The 18,035-nt window shown below is 39.1% G+C and overlaps 1 protein-coding gene across 2 annotated transcripts in view; it reads right to left on the reverse strand.

Moving 5' to 3' along the window:
• Positions 1–18,035, reverse strand: part of CNTNAP2 (contactin associated protein 2) — a 1,032,231-nt gene that overhangs the window by 83,322 nt on the left and 930,874 nt on the right. For both annotated transcript variants that reach the window (XM_036397720.1, XM_036397728.1), the window contains exons 17-18: positions 11,749–11,967; positions 7,952–8,188 (exon numbers count right to left, since the gene is read on the reverse strand). In XM_036397720.1, coding sequence (XP_036253613.1) covers positions 7,952–8,188; positions 11,749–11,967 — 456 coding nt within the window. The remainder of the gene's footprint in view (positions 1–7,951; positions 8,189–11,748; positions 11,968–18,035) is intronic.

An 18,035-nucleotide genomic window follows, 5' to 3' on the forward strand; every position in this document is an offset into this window, starting at 1 on the left:
TAAGAAAATGTAAGTAGAAATCTAATTCTCCTCTACTGCTTTTTACATCAGTGAAACGTCAGTGTTGGTTCTTCTGTTCTTAGGTAGTGATAATGATCCTGTGAGCTATACAGACATGTAGAGAACTTGTCTTCTTTCTCCATAACCTTTTTCTCACCTTTGAAAAACCCTGCCAGCATGGCATAGGTGTGGCTGAACACAACTTCAGCAAGATTTTCTATCTGGCTGCATAGATATAAGAGATACAGAGCTCAGCAGTCTTTACAGCAATTTGGCTTGTTCTATGCTGACAGTTGGGATGGAAATGTTAATAGGAATTGTCATGAATCAATACCAGATATTACTCCTAATAAATAAAGAAGCTGCAGATCTGTGGAGCTACCAAAAAAAACCCCAAACCAAAATTCCAATCTCCCCAATTTAAACACAGGACCTTTTCAAGGGTGGCATTGTAAAAAGTGGAATCTCACTTCTTTAGTAGGACAGCTCTCACTGACTCAAGCTGATGACTCAATTTCTCATAGTTTTCTAAGTACACTGGATCAGATTTCTGTCACCTTTTACCTGGAGACCAAGGAGGAAGCAGTGCTGGTTATTCACTTAATGGCCATAACAGGGCATATCTGCCTTACAAAAGGTGGAGACAAAATCCTGGCAATTACAAAGCCTGACAAGCACGTGAGAAATGGAGAAGGAAAAGACTCTCTCCTCTTTGTTTCACAAAGCTGACTTCTTACAGCTGTAAGCAGGTCCCATCTGGGGTTCCTAAATGCCTCTTTGACCCTGCTCAGATTCAGTAAGTTAAAATTTTTACTCTGTGATGCCGCTTGCCAGTGCTCAATGGTATGTCTTCCCTGCATGGAGTTTTGGGTGTGAAAAGCAGCTTTTCCAAAAACCTAAGCAAGGACAGTCACTGGAGACATTCTAACACTTGGTGCATTTATAAAGATTCTTCAGACAAGGTAGATGGTTGAATAAACTCTCTTTCTTTTTGCATAATTTCCTTTCCTTTTTTTTTTAATTTTTTCTACACGTAGTTATGAATATTGAATATAGATTAACCAGAGCTTGCTTGCTCATCTTATGGTAAAAATTGTGCTTGGGAGCACCTAAAATTGCTGCTACTTCCAAACTGTGGTCTCAAAACTAAGACTTTCTTACTGAAATACCTTCTGGCCATAGGGCATCAGTAAAGGGTCAGAATCTCACAGCTGTTGACCTGGGAGAGAATTTGAGGGCCCTGAAGGTGATAATGCTTACCATTCATCTGGTTAGCTTACGCAACATTTTATTTTACCTTCAGGCACAGTTAATGTGCGATATCAGGAAGCAGGGATTTAAATTGCTCTACTTCCCTCATTTTCTGACTGCTCTTACTCTAATAATCTGTGATGCATATTGGAACTTTCCACCAAAGTACAGCAATTGCTTGTGGGCCTTAAATAGAATACAAACATAGTGAAGACTTGCTTCTTCTATATGAATGTATCAGTATTCAGTATAAAAAAGGCTTTTTTTAACTATCAGAATCAGGGGATATACAAAATAATGTGCAGCAGTGAAACTGTGGGGTGTGATCATAAAAGATTCCCACTACCTTCAGTAGAACAGGATGAGTGCCACAGGAGATGGGGTTTAGCCACCTGATTCATGACACTTTCAAGCTTCCCTAGTCGATGCCAACAGGTAGATTCTGCCATGAAGCAGTTTAATATGCTTAAACAAGACTGAGCTCTGAATCTACTTTTGTACTAGCCCTGCAAAGCAGGGCTTTATTCCACATTTCTATACCTGGACAGAAGTGTGCCTGCCACAGAGAGCCTAAAAATGTCAGGAAAGTTGTTGTTACAGTTCATTCTGTACTGATTTGAAAGTATGATAGAAAGTTGATCTGATATCTGAGACAACAGACTCAGAGTAAGGGAGTGGCAACTGGTGCCATGTATTTTCTGTCAAATCTAAATGACAAGCCAGCTCCATTTCTAGTGGAAATATCCATAGTGGTTGAAAAAAAACAACCTAAACACCAAATTTTCCATGCCACCATCAAATAAAATTGGATGGATGAAGAAAATGTGATGTCAAGTGTACAACAGACCGGATTTCATGATGTCCTGCTGGAGAGTCTATGGAGGTGCTCTTTAGGAACCTCAGAGATAAACTTACATCCTTGCAAGAGCCATTTGAGAAATATTAGAGACTGTCATGTCCTGATTTCACAGTGTTCAGAGCAACAACCTCGATAGTTATAGTTATGAATATTGTGACCTGGCTTCAATTCCTTCCTGTATTACAGGTATCCACTTTAAATCTGAGCAGATCCTTCCTGCCCTCCTTTGCTTTCTGCATTGCCATAACAAAAACCTCTTCTCACATCACAGAGCTATTGTAAGCTTAAATGCCCGATCATCTTGTGAGGTGCCAAAACTATTTAAGCAGCATGCAGATGTACAAATATTGCACTTGAGTGTCTGTTGTGAGAACTCAAACCTCTCAGCTGCCTTCGCTCAGGGACGCAGCAGCCACCAACGTTGCTGAGGCTGCTCTACTTAATTTTCACAAAACATCTGCATTCGGTGAGCCATGACACTAAAGCAGGCCTATTTTAGTTTTCTGACCAAGAAAGTTCATCCCATTTTCTGAGCCAGGACTAATTAGTTTTCTTTTAAACTTATTCCCTTGATTTATTTTTTTCTGTGCATAAAATAAGGAATTTGTGCTTATTATAAGTAGTTTATTATGGATGATAAGTGAGCTAGCAATAATATAGTCAGGTTGATAATCAGTTTATAACCAGGTTGATATCTCTTTAACATATGTAAGTACTATTGGGAAGGTTTTCTTTAAAAAGAAAAACATTGTTTTTTTTTTTTAATGAAAGAATTGTTGAATTGTTGCACTGAAGTGCAACTTTCAAAGCCCTAGAGCATAACTGTGAATGTTTAAAAAGGCAATATTGACAGAACTGAAGAATGGAATAGCTTTAGAAAGTATACTTTTTTTTGTGAGTATATATATTTACTCAAAAGAGGTTAAAATCAGAGTCCTACAGGTAAAAAAGCCTGACTGCAGCATTCAGACTTACCAAAGTGGGAGCTTAACATTAACAACCAGAGGGAAACTTCTCATGTAACTTTCTGCTAACAGATCACAATCATGTTGAAAACAGCAGAATTTTTGGGGGTCTGGGAGGGAATGTTGCCTTGATTTTCTGGGTTCTGTGATTCTGAACTATGAAAACGAAGAAGTTACCTTAAAACAGTCTAACAATCACCTCACCATTGCTTTCAGCAAAACAATGCAATGTTTTTGCCAAATAAAGGGAATTGAATGAGTCTAACCAGGGCAGAATTTGGAGCTGGTCAGGTGTCAGTCTGAGAGTCTGGAAGGGTGCAGAGCTGCTAGATCCTGATGTGCCTTGCATCCCCTCAGCCTAGGGAAAAGCTGTTCTTTCCTCTTTGAGACACAGAAGGGAGCAGGAAAAGAAGGAAAGCTGACTGTGACAATACTACTTGTAAGTGCTTTCAGGGTTCATACAAACATAAAAACAAACACGAAGGAGCTCATTTCGAGCATTGTCGTAAGGATTGCAAGAATTCACACTGAGAATCTGAGCTTTACTCCAAAGGAGAAAAGAAAAAAGAGTGTAGCATCTCCTTGCTGTTTATTAATGCAAATTGAGTAACTGTAGAGAAACTGGAAAGCTTTGAATTTACCCTTCCAGCATAACTGAAGGCACATGAGTCATAGCACCAGCTATTTAATTAAAAAAAAATTTTTCCTTTTTGGCCTCACTCCTGATGGGTGTAATTTCTTCTCCAACTGTTGTTCCACTGCATTTCAGGAAATGGAGGAATGCTTTCTCCCTGGGGTATGTCCCACATCAGAATGCTGCCACATGCCCTGCATTTGACCTTTGCTTTTTATTTTTATTTTTATTTTTTGTTTAAAGGGAGGAGTTTGTTTTTTAGAGGAACAAAAATGAATTGTTTTCTCAGAAATGCTTTTATGATGATAAGACAGCTGTGGGAGAGGAAAAAAAAGAGAATTTATGCTTAAACAAAGGACAGGGAAAGGTCAGAAAGCAATCTGCAGGATGGCAGGAGCACTTCAGCTATTCCTCAGAGCAATTTCTCTGAGCAATGAAAGAAGTAAAACCAATTGCATATGCCTCAAATACAAAACAAAAACACAGTTAAAATAGATGTCAGACTACATTTTCATACTTTTTTTTTGTCCTTGTAAAAAAATAGTGTAATTTCCAGACCACTACAACATCATTCACATTGTGGTGTGCTGCTAATAAGGCTGGAGACAATGCAATTTCTTGTCAGTCATCAGTCAGAGGCTCTCAGGACAGATTTCATCAGTGAAAGAATCCACAACATGAGAGGCCTGCTTTTGTTGTGAAGTGTGTTTATTACCCATGAACCCCTGTATGGTGATTTCCTTATAGCAATGTTTTTTTTCCTTCAATTTTCCCATCTCCTCTGCTAGCACTTTCAGTGTGTAACCAACCCCAAGAAGTTCACTGCCGCCAAGTGATTTCAATATCAAAATGAAGCCTTTGGATAAGGAAAGTTTCCTGTTTTCCAAAAGAAAATCAATGGGAAGAGAAGTCTTGTGCCACCTTTCACTTCAGCTGAGTGGCATATTTTTTTGGTAATATCTCATATTGGTTTGAATGGGATGTCAGGCACTACTGATTATCAAATCAACAGATCTATTTGGCCTGGATTATTTACTGAGAGGAGTGAAATAATGAAATCTAGTCCTAGTCTATCCTGCAAAGCACTAACCATGTTATTTTTTGGCAGCCAATGGGAATTCCTAGTGAACGTGACTTACCCAGCATTATATAAACAAACAGCACACTGTGGTACAGGTTATAAAAGTGACAGAGCAGTATTCAACTCTGTCATTCATTGAAAACAGATCATACAGTATTTGAAAACATTTTCATAGATGTTTCAGGGCTTCTACAGAGGGGAAAGTGTCAAAGTGTTAATGAAAAAATGGATTGAAATATAAGAATTACAATCTCTTCATCAAAATAAATTAAAATATAATTTAGACATAATTTTATTTTACAGAAAAAAAATTTCTAAATTTCCAAAACCTTTCAAATTTTGTATAAGTTTTAAAAATATTTTTTTACATACTTAGCTGTTTTGCCATTACTTATATTGCAGTTGTTATGTATATTTGCCCTTTGTTTCTAGAAAATACATTCAATCTTGTCTCATAGGCCAAGAGGACACAGTACAAGATTCCAGGAGCTGCTATTAGAAACAAAATGTAGGACTCCCTTCTTTCCCAAGTCTAGGAAGCTTGACAACACACATAAGTTGTTCCAGTGCTTTACTTGATTTAAAAGGCATAATGCAAGTGAAATTGACAATGTAAATGTAATGGGCTGTAAATGAATTCTTCCAAAGACCTCATTATCAGCATTGTTTGTTACAGAGATTTTACAATTATTTCAATCATAGGATGCCCCCAGTCTGTTTTGTGTAATTTATCCTCTAGCTTTTTCCCCAGGATCCCATTGTTTTTTCTGTAGGGAAGCCTCATGAACTCACACGCACTAAATCGCACTTGGGGATATTCTAGATGAGTACAGCAGTCTTCAGCACAACAGATAGGAAATTGGCAATTTAAACCTTGTACATAAGATCTAAAGGATTTAGAGAGCCCTTTTTAGCCTGGAACAGATTTGATATTGAAAGCAGAGATCTGATGTCATGTTTAAATGGCACAACACCGTATGGCACAGACATCCCTGCTCTAACAAGAGTACTTCTGCATGAGCACCAGCTCACAGCAAATTTCACTGCATACCCAAATTATCCCTGTCAGAGCTCTGGGCCCTCGGCTGCCCCGGGACATGATAAGGAGAAGAGTATAACATATATAATATTACTGCCATTGCTATGGAAGTACTTACAGGCCAGCCAAAACCAGGGTTTGCCTGTGCTAGGTGCTTAATTATTCCCAATTATTATTATATTAATGGTATGTTTTTATTCTGTTTGCTCCACATCCAGGAAAAAAATAAATGCTTTAACTTAGAGCTAGTTTTGGTGGAAGGTTGGGGCCTTCCTATCCATAACAGGAACAAACCCCTCACAAATAAAAGTCAATGTGATGAGTCCTGGCAATATAGAAAAAGCTATGAAGTGAATTCAGTGAATATGGCATGGTAATGATAATTATCTTTAATTATCTTTTCTTTTTTCCCCTCTTTTTTTTTTTATAATGTCAACACATGATCTGTAAGAGATTGACCTAATTCCAGCCTAAACAGGTTTCCCTTACCATACAACTGCATTAGTGAACAGAAATACTAAATATGCATTACCATTATTCATGACAAATAATTTGCTAAATTAACTGAAATTACTGTATTCACATTCTGAGGAGCTGCTGTATGAACAGTCCTGAACTGAATGGACATGTTTAATAATTTGCTTTTGAAGCAGCACAGCATGGTGAAAGCTGATGAAATTCCTGCATGCAAGCACAGTGGAAGCCATTACCTAGAGAAGCAGCTGCTTCCCTTCTGCTGCACTAGAAATCCATCATATTTATTGGAATTTAAAAAATAATCATGCCAGAGATTCGTCCACATCTGGTGATGTGAATATTTGGTGATATGAAAACAATCCCTTGGCTTTTAGAAGAGGATGGTCCAGTATGTGAGCAACATCAGCAATGGACAAAGATTTCTGTGACAAAATGAAATAAAAGTGAACATAGATATAAATGAAAGTGCTGAAGTGTGTGGGGAGGAAATGCAGTCCACAACACAGCATCAGGTAAAAAGACTGCCTATTTTTGCTATAAACTTTATGCTTCCTATAAGTGTGGCTAAAAGAGAGCAGGGTAAGGGTATTTGCAAAATAATTCTGAGATTTTGAATTGGAAAAAATCCCTGAGAAAGAGTTGAAAACCAGAATATCAAATGCCAGGTACTGTCCCCTACTGCCAAATTAGCTTCATGAGGGGACTCTGGTGTCTGGTGACTTAGACTGCCGGCAGGATTCCTGGTTCAGAGAGGAATATAAAAGCAGAGGAGCACTTTATGAGGCTACAGGTTTCTTTAACATCAGGGATACTGATGAGAAGAGCCTTCACATTTTTATCTAAAACTTTGACAAAGCTTTTAAAATTATTAGTAAAAGAAGTGGATTAGACAGTCAAACAAGAAAAAAGAAATTTGTACTTTTCTTAATTTTTGAGTTGTTGGATCCTGCTTTTCCTTGCTCCTCAACTTTCTTTCTCATGCAGACCTGTGCATCCACAGTTGTTCTCTTATAATCATTGCTTTTGAAATTCCAGAACATATATTAAGCATTTCCAAAGGACTTACATAAATGTGGGAGCTCTGTGCCTTCCCTTATCCCAGCAGGTTCAATCCCTAACCCAGTTTGAGGTACTAAAAGACTTGATCTACTTATGGACGGATGAAATTTTTAAGCAAACGCTGGCCTCCCAATATATGAGATATTCAACCCAAATGTCATACCTACATGTCTAAATGACTAGGCAGCTTTTGTTTAAATCCATGTTTTTCTTCTAAAGAAGCTACCATGACATTGTGATTATTGGAATTTATAGTTATGCAGTTCAAGACTAAGGAATACCCTCTGCCAGACCTGCTACTACTACAGGCATTCCTGATGCATTTTGTTCTTGTGCTATTTGATTTAAACAGGTAACACATAGTCCTCATAAGAGGTGTGGTTTTAAATAACCACATTTAAATATACATATGGGTGTACAGTTTGAATTGTTAGCAAGAAGTATTAAACAGGATTTACTTGTTTATTTAATGAAGCTGAAGCATCGATTCCATTGTGGTTTTTTCCCCCTTGGGCAAATAGTTCCCCCCCAACTCTGCCTCCTGCACAAGGCATTTACCTTTTATGCAGAATGGCCCAGTATTTACCTTTTATGCAGAATGGCCCATCGTAGGCAGTTCTGGAGCAGTCGCAGGAGTAGCCATTGTATTTCTCCACGCATTTGCCCCCGTTGGCACAGTACATGCCATAGCTGGTGCAGTGGCCAGAGCAGCCAGGCTTCACCCCGGGCGTGACCTTGGCTCTCTCCTCCAGGTCCAGTGTCACCCCATTCATCCTCAGGGAGCGAATGCAGCCCAGGAATCCTCGCTGGCCTCCTGCAGCACCTGAGAGGGAATGTTGGACTGTGAGACAGCACTGAATGGGTTTTATTCCTGTTGCTTCACATGAAATATCCTGTGGTAACTTCTTTATAATTGTCTTGTACTAATGACAATAAATCAGTGAAGCCAAGCCCTTTGATATCATACCAGTAGCAAGTATAAATAGTAGTTTTTTATCAATGCTTGCTTTATTCTAATTAGACATTTGAGATTCTAGCCCTGGAAGATTTCCTTTCATTTCAACTTCAATGTTTTTAGAGATACGAGTGGAAGAAATAAGCTTGGCTCAACTGCTAAGGTGTAGCCTTTCTCTCCTAATGGTTAGTAACGGTGGGTGCTAGTAATAATGCCATAATGTTATGAGTAGAACAGCTGCCCATTTTTTTTAAAAGGTTGCAGAGTTAACAGGTTGGGCCAGTTGCTGCCAGGGTGGAGTTCTAACTGTTTGTTATTGTAATCACCTGTCGTTTTTCGTTAACTACTTGTCGTTGATGGTTAAGAATTCCTCTTTTGTCGAGTGACGCCCTGCTGCTTCCTAGAGGATGACACCCAGACGGTGAAGGGGAAGGGACATTGAGTCGACATGCAAATGACATCAGATCCAGCATGCTATGGTAGAGACCCTTCAGCAAACCTAGCCAAACACCCCTGAAACAATGAGTCAACACAAAACTGACAAATCAAAGTGATGACTGGACATGAGGAACAGAATCTGGTATCCGCCAATGCCTTTTTACCCCTCGCCCTAATCTCAAAAGATGCCGGCTAGACAGAGGCCCTCGAATGTTGAACCAGAGAGCAAGGGAATTTTCCAATGCTCTTAGGAAGATGGGATCCTCAGCTCTGCCCACAGACCAGTGGACAAAGCTGTGCTCCTTCTCCTCCTTTGAGTCAGTCCTGGGACCAGTGGCAGTGTGAGGGTGGAGCTGTCAGTAGTTCCCCCCTTGAGCTGATCACTTTTAATAAAGGCATTAAAGAGGAGAAAGGTCTCCTGCCTGTGTTTAGTTCATGTAATACGATATGGATATGGAGTGTTACACTTTTCAAAGTCACAATGAGCAAAAAAAAAAAAGGAGTCAAATCTCCAGTCTCGGTTACAATAGGAAATATTCACATTGATTTCCAAGAAATATCACGTATACTATTTACTTAGCACAGACTGGAGGATAGAACACTGAAAAACTACATTTGACAAGCTGGGTTGAGTTGTTTTTTTATAGTAGTTAATAAGAACTGTCCTTTTTCACCCCAAATAAACACTCCCTGAAAAAATGTGATTTCAGCTAGGTAAGTCTTATCTGAGGCTGGATTAGAAACAGCAACCAAAAAAACCCAAACTAAAAAATGTGAGTAAATAACAATGAGTGCTGGCATCTTTTCTGCTCATCTCTCCTCTCTTTGATTACTGCAATGCTGCAGGTGCCAGAGAGTCCCTGAGGAGATCTGAATACTCATCACCACAGAGCACAGAGACTGATATTTACCTGAGTGGGAAAGAAAACTAAATACAAACCAGAGAGGGCTGCTTCAAACCAAGCACCAGTAACTGGATGATTTGGAGTAGGAGCAGGCAAGGATTGGTCTCTGCTGAGTGCACATGGCAGAGGGTGTTCTGGTGTGATTCCATTCTATGTACACTTGTAGCCATGATATTTTATGAAAAATCCTTTCCTTATGATTTTTTCCCCTGAGAAGCTGAGAGGCCTCAGGAGCAAAATGTAAACAATGATTATCTGCTGCTGTGGCATGCAGCAGGTGGATCTGTGATTGGTCTCATGTGGTTGCTTCTAATTAATGGCCAATCACAGTGAGCTGGCTCAGACTCTGTCCGAGCCACAAGCTTTTGTTATCATTCCTTCTTTTTCTATTCTTAGCTGGCCTACTGATGAAATCCTTTCTTCTATTCTTTTAGTATAGTTTTAATATAATATATATAATAAAATAATAAATCAAGCCTTCTGAAACATGGAGTCAGATCCTTGTCTCTTCCCTCATCCTAAGACCCCTGTGATCACTGTCACATACACTCTTATATACTGCAGTGATGAAAAACCTTCTTTGCCCTTTCAGTCACTCTCCTAGCCCCTAGGACACAAAGTCATCACCCTTCAGTCCTTCTTGCTCACCCAAAGAATAGATATTTATTCTACAGAAAATGGAAAAGGAGGCACCAAAACAATTCCTGTTCAGCATTACCCTCCAGGGCCCCGATATTCAGGTATTCATTCTGGGCACTCCAACTCAAGTCCATTCTAGGTCTGACCCCAGGTTTAAAGCTATTCTCTGGTATGTGTGCTCCACTCACCAAGTTATATGAAATAGATGTAATTCAGAAAGAAAAAAAATCTGGTGCAGATGATGATATTTGTTTTTTTGGCAATAAAGGTACTATATATTTCAAAACATTGCTGGTGTTACAGTCAATTCAAAACTAACAAATAAAATCATCATTATCAACAATTTTCAAAGAACTCAGGCTAGGAAAAAAAATTCCATCTCTTCTTGTTTACAGCAAAAGGCTTGGTATTTTTTAAAGGTTAAGTGCTCCTCTTTTAAACAAACTTTATCTTTCAGCTTATTTTGAAATTGCCATTTCTAGGATCACAGCAGCAAAGGGGAATCTGAGCTTGTAAATAACACCTGCACATCTGGTGACACATTATACACAGTTTGCAGTGACACTGGGCTGATTACTATGGCAACGAAGGCTTTAAACATAATTTTTATTTCATTTGAGTTGTTGAATGCTGACTAACATGGAGAAAAAAGATAATTTTTTTCTCTTTTCACTTCCTTCTTCTCTTGTGACAGATATCTAGAGAGGTACGAAAGTGCTTCTTTGCTCAACATTTCATGCAGTTCTGGTTCCAGCTAATGGCACTTGGCATGTCAGCACTTTGCAGCCCTGTGGCTCACAGTTGGAGAAATACAAATGCTGCTGGAATAGCCTGCCCCAAATGTAGTAGAAACCAGTAGCTCCAGAAAGCAGCTGGACTAACTTGGTTCCAGGGAATGCATTTGTGTAACACTGTGTGGTACTTTCATACATCAAATGAATAAATAGCCCAAGGGATTAAAGGGAGAAGACTGCAGTGAGAGCTGTGAATGCAAAAGTATGGCCAATGATCAAATCTAGAGAGCCTGGAAGTGCTGCCGAGGCTAGGATGGGCACTGCAGGCACATGCGGTCCTGGCAAGAACTCTGCAGAAATTTTCACTTCTGTGGTGAAAAAGTGTTTGTGTGTCTGGGAAAAGACTCTCAGCAAAAAAGGAGTTTGGCACTGCAATCTGCTGGAGGCACTTTCAGCCAGGAGATGCAGGTGGAGAGAGACAAAAAGGACAAGTTCCTAATGCACAATATTTTTCTCTTAGTTGATCTTTGTATTTCTGTAATTATGGGCACATTTGTCCTTTTTTTTCCTTTTTCTTTTTCCCCCCTTTGCTGTCCCACAAACACTTGAGGAGCACAACTTTCTACATTCACTAACTGCTGCTGGCAAGACACCAGGCAAAGAATGTTCAGCACCGTGAGAGCAAAGCCTGGCTGCCTCCTCTGTGCCTTACCGACATAGAGCTGGCTGTACAATTCCAGTCGCGTATGTCCTTCTGTTGGAGCTTTCTGGACCTCCAGGGGAAGCTGGTCCACCTGCAGGCTGGCCTGCTTGACGTTCCTCTCGGCATTGACCCGGTGCCATTGGTCATCGTTGAGCGGGTTGGGAGATCTCACCACAATTTCCACCGGCCCGTTTCCCACGTCGAACGAGAAGGAGACCTCGGTAGCAGCTGAAATAACAAGCAGGAGGTGTCCACAATCTGTTTGCAGTCTTTGTAAACAGGTACATTTACGCTTCCCAAAGAGTAAAGGGTCATATCAAATAGAAATGTGCACTGCTAAGTCATCTTTTTATCATCTATTCATCTTTCTGAATTTATAGGCCTATTCAGTTCCTTCTAATTTGAGTAGGAGTTTGACTTTTAGAAGTCAAACTTCTTGACTTCATCAGCAGACCCTCAACCAATTGCATTAATCTTTGCACCCTGCAGCCTTCCAGTTTACACTTTTTAAAATTTTTTTTTAAGGAATAAGCATTTTGATAAAAAAATGGTGGAGAAGTCTAAATTTTTGTTTTGATTTTGAGAGGCAATTAATTCTTGCAATGAACTAAAAATGCTGTGGGTAAGAGCCATGTGACTTTTTATGGCTGAAAAGAAATGTGACGAGGTCTCTGGTGTCGAGATGACCCCAAGGTGTTAGAAAGTCTCTTTTTCCCAGCCCTGCATTTGAAGAAGGAGTCAGAATTCCTTGGCTCTCGTTCTCAAGGTTGTTTATTTTCTGTTATCTATAACATTCTTTCTCCACCTGCCGAGGTCTGTCCAGCAGGTCAGGTTAAGGCACACTGCATGCCCCTGAGGCGGTGTTAGTTTTTTATACTAAAAACTATGAGTACATTATTTACAATAATTTTCCAATACCTATCACCTATGTTAGACAGTCTGTTTCAACTCTAAACCAATCCAAAAGTGCCACCATCATACAGGAGATAGAGGCTAAGAAGAAGAAAGAGGAAGGACAAGGTACACCCAAATCCCTCCATCTTGTCTTCTGAACCCCCATTCTAAACACCCCAAAATTCTACTTTTCTACCCTGTGATAAATTCACTAACATTCTACTCAAACTCTTGTGGCTTGTACATCTTCATACAAAGTTGGTAGTTTTTTTCCAAGGGCTAAAATCAAAGGCACACGTGTCTTTGACTCCGTGCCAAGGTCTCTGAGCCCCCTGTCAGGGTCCTAAGTCCTTCAGGGCAGCCAGAGGGATGTCCTGGGTTCCAACAGAAATGAATCTTTAGTAAGCCCTACAGTGCTCTGTTTATAGTGTATGATTAAAACCATGTTTAGAAATTTTATGAATTTCCATTAAGCCCTACTAGTCATTCCTTCAGGTCATCCTTGGCAAATATATAATTGATAACTATTACTGAATGTTGAGTGTGATTAATAATATATTAATTATTTTAATAAAGTACTATAATTATGATTTTCTTATTGAGATTTAGTTTAAATATCTTGGGCTGCAAATTCTATTCTGGTGGCAAGAAATCAGATGAAAGGGTTAAAAAAGAAAGGATTATCAATTACAGCATTCACAAATGAGAATACCAGACAGAAGTAAAGACAACCAAGAGTTCAATTTAATTTGGTTTTCCTACACACAAAATAAAAAAGTCAGAGCTCCTTTTAATTTCCTTCAAAGATCTTGGGTGCCCAGTTAGGCTCTAAGTGTTCCAGTACAGCTGTGGTTTCTGCTTAGATTGAATTGATAATGCACTATTATAAAACTCTTATTCATCAAGGCTATAAAATTGGGGTAAAATCTATGTTCATTATCACTAAAAATGTTGATAAATAGTGCGAAATATTTTTGTACATGACCTAATAGATTTTCACAAGGTTATATCAGATTGACTTGACAGCATTTTTAAGAAAATGGAATACATAGGAATAGTTTTTACAGAAAATGTGCTTTCAACACAAATTTATTATATAATTGATTTTTTCAAAATTGGCTACTTCTAAAAGAAAAAAATTGAAAAGCTGTTGTTCTTTTTGTTCTCTGCTGAATAAAATAATTTAACTTATTGAATAAACTGCCTTTTATAAGCCATGGATTTATTCTGTTTGTCCTTTCACACTTTACAAGGCACAAAATCTGTACAAGCCAGAGCTTGCTGTTACAGAAATAAAGATATTTAGTTTTAATGTTATTTGTTGCAGTGTGATGGCCATTTCAGGTGTGCCAACCTTTCCCCTCCCCCTTTGCCCTCCTGCTAAGAGCTGTCCATCAATCTTAACATTCCAGCAAGGGCGTCGTGTGATTGGCATAAGTTCAAAAGATGCCCCTCAGGTCTGGGCTCATTGGCCTGTCCAAATGTCTTTATCCCTTGAGCCTTCCCCTCCTCACACCTGGTTGGCCCTCACCTGTCCCTTCCCATCCCCCTGTCCCCAGGGCTTAAAAGGAGACGAGACCATGCGGTCGGGATTCCATTGAGAGATGTTTCAGAGGTCTACCATCCTGGAATAAAACTCTGGATTAAGACTCTATGATAGAATCCTCTCCTGTTTCTCTTCACCGTCGCCTGAACCTTTTCCACCAGAGGTAAACTGAGTTCCTACTTTGCCTGGATTTGTTCCGAGTGCCCAGCTGCAGCATCCAGCTGGCCAAAGGTATCTCTGTGGTGAAAACACCACAGCTGCTGCCTTTGGTCCAGCAGCAAGGGCCAGACGAAACCAGGCACATCCCACCCGGAAATATTGGGATTTATAGTCTATAGTTATTATGTTTCATAACTTCAGTGGTTCTGCCTACAAACCCAGGCAAAGTAGGAATTAGAGTAAAACCTCTCCAGTACTTAAGTTGTATGTTGTGTTCAAGTCTATTTTCAAGCGTGTGTGTATAATTTTCCTTTAATTTTGCTTTAAAGAACTGCCTCAGATCTCTTCACTGTCAGGCTTGAATAGTTTCCCAAAAGTTGTCTGTCCACAGGACTGTAAAATAAGGACCTATTAGCAGACTTTTATTCTGAGGCAGCTGATGACATTGTCAATATGGCTACTGTGTACTTTGACTATTATCTATTCAGAATTTTTGAAAACCGCCACAAGAATGCTTCTTTGTTTGCAAACTTTTGTTCTTGTGGATAGAAGTATTCCTAATTCTTTAAAAGAAAGTTTTCTTCTTTTAAAAGGGAGAGTGAAGAAAATTGGCAAATAAAGATATTTCAAGTAAAAGCTCTGTCCCTGCATAATCTAACTTAATGCATAGCTTTGAACTAAAATTTGTATCACAGACTAAGAGATATGTAATTCAATTTGTAGTTTTCTGAGAAAATTGGTCCCTTTGAAATTAGTACCAATTGTATAAATTTATATTATATTTTTATATTTTATTTTTATATTTAATCTTATAGTTAGGGAAAGACTAGTTTTCCAGCAAAATCTTCTCATCATAGGTAATTTTCAGTGCATATATCTACTGAGATGCTGAAAGTTAGAGAAGATAATACCACATCTATGGACTTCCTGATCCTTCCTCAACCTACCTAACAACATGTTTCCCATACCAAAGGTGAGGAAATGTATTTTCTAGACTGATGGACTGAAAAAAGCCATGAAATATGCCAATGAAAAGAGCTTCACAGATGGGCAGAGGCTGCAAATGGGATGTCTCACATACAAGTTATGTTACTGGTTCTGACTTTTCATTCTTATTTCCATTTTCAGCCTCTGGAATAAGTACTTTCCAACCAGGGACATCTCTAAGTAAGATGACAAGTCTTAACAGAAATGGATGAATATCTGACCACAGGCACATTAGTCAGAAAATGAAGACAAAAGAAATTTCACACCCCCAAAAAATGAGACAGGTAGCCTGGTGACAACTGACAGGCAGAAGGCTGAGGTACTCAACGTTCTTTTTGTCTCAGTTTTTACTGGCAATTGCTCTTCCAACATCTCTTGAGATCCTGACTCTCAAGGCTGGGGGAATGAAGAGTTCAAGGCCGGGTTTGAGCACACTGTGCTGCCCCCACTCCTTCTTTTTCCTCTATGCCAACTTTTCTGCTGAGCAAGGTGTTGTCCTTTTGGTCAATGATCAACTGTCCTGGCTGTGTCCCTTTCCAATGCCTCTGCTACCCGCAGTTTCCTGACTGGGATAGAGAGAAAGCTTTGGCACTGTGCAAGCATTACTAGCAATAGGCAAAACACTGGTGTGGTATCAAAGCTATTCTAGGCACAAATTCAAAACACAACACCATATGGGCTGCTAGGGAGAATACTAACTCCACCTCAACCAGAGACAGTAAAACATCCAATTTGTTCAGAAGTTCAGTATAACTTATATAAGAAGACTGGCAATTGTTTAGCTTTTTTTTCCCTCAGTATGTTGTACTTTTCAGTCTGTCTACACATACAATCCTTGGTGATATAACCTCTTTTATTCAAGTGCATCTTTGATTGATGTGACAGTGATATTATTTTGTCAAACATTTGAATAGAGGGATTGAAAAGATATCTAACATACCTGTGCATATGTGAGTATTTATTCAGAATGACTGACTCAGCATAGGATTTTTTTCCAAAAAGATGTAGGAAATGAGCTGCAAAAAAATGACCAGAGGTTTATACTGGTCACTTTTTAGGTAATGAAGTGAATTTTCCTAATAATATTTTTATTTTCTAGTCTACCAAATACCGTAAAACTAAAGCCAGTTTTTCTAAGAAATGAGACTAATAATAAGACTTTGAACAAATGTATGAAATTGCCTAATTATTAAAAAAAAAAAGTTAATGTGTGTTGTAATTTATTCAGTCAGAACAGGGTTTTGTGATGAAAATTTCATAAAATTGAACAGGAGTGAATTTTTTATGTACTCCTACCACATAAATTCACTCGGTACACTGAGGTTTGTGGCTTAGTTTTACCCTTTCTGTGCCTTGTGCAATTACATATAATTAAATCTGAACACGTTTCTCTCATCGATTCAATTTTCTAAGGTCTCAGGATGTTGTCAGCCATCTGTTCAGAACACAGAAGAGCAACTTTGGCAAACAAAATGCCCTTCTCATTCTTTGTTCTATGTTGTTTTTAGCTCTATTTAGGTCTCGCCATTTCCTCATCTTAAATCCATGAGGCATTTGCCCATAAAAATGAAGGGGTACAACTGAACCACTGTTCAGGAAGACCTGGATAGGGCTGGAAGAGTGGACTGATAAGAACCTGTGAAGTTCAACAAATGCAAATATAAGAAGGTCCACAAAGATCATCAAAGTACTTGAAAACCTATTGGAGGAAAGCCTGAGAAAACTGTGTTTAGCTTTGAGAAAGAAGGCTTGGGGGAGACCTTTTCAGCATTGTTCTGGTACTTAAGGGGTGGCTACAAAAAAGAAGGAGATATCCTTTTGGTAGGAAGTCACATGGAAAAGATGAAGAGTAATGGGTACAGGTTACACCTGGGGACACACAAGAGGGAAATTTTTCACAATGAGAACAATCAGCTACTGGGATAATGTTTCCAGGGAAGTGTAGGTTCTTCTATACTGGACACTTCTAAGATTCAGTTGGACAGGGTGCTAGGACATTTTGTCTGGACTGTGCTTCTTTTAAGGAAATTTGGACCACATGATCCTTGAGGCCCCTTCTAACCTGGCATGCTTTGATCTGTGATTCCATGATTCTGTGATTCCATGATTCTATGACTGCATTGTCTGTAGGAGTCCATGCTTCTTGGGTCCTTCCTTTCAAGGCTTTCTAGTCGGTATGCTTTAGTTAAACACAAGTTCTGAGGGTCAGCTGCAGGGGAAGCAGCACACATTTCTGTGTCCTTTGCTATGGACAAGGTCAAGTTACATGAGCTGATAGAAATTTCTGGCATTCAAGATCTGTGACCAGCTAGACCTCCCATTTTCCTTGAAACTCCTTGTGTTTCAAGTATCTATTTTTCTCCCCTGTTTTTTAGTTTGATCTTTGTTGATGAATTTCAGGCTAGGATCTCTAGTTATAATGAGGCTGCCAGCAAAGAAAGAGATGTTAATGGATGGGTGGGTACTCACTAGATGCTAAGCAGTAGGTGGATGTTCTCAAGACACATAAACTGGGAAAAAAAAGGCAGAGGGATTACAACTCTTCTCTCAACCACCTGTCTAATGTACGCCCATCTCTCTATTTCTCTCCTTCTCCCCCATTATGCTTTCTTTGAAACTTGTCCTCCCTTGTACTTTGTTTCTCTTACATTCCCTGATGTATTTTTATACCCTTCAAATGGAACTGACTGATGTTTTAGTTGACTTACAT

Source organism: Molothrus ater, chromosome 1, assembly GCF_012460135.2.
Source record: "Molothrus ater isolate BHLD 08-10-18 breed brown headed cowbird chromosome 1, BPBGC_Mater_1.1, whole genome shotgun sequence".
In the NCBI taxonomy this organism is placed as follows: domain Eukaryota; kingdom Metazoa; phylum Chordata; class Aves; order Passeriformes; family Icteridae; genus Molothrus; species Molothrus ater.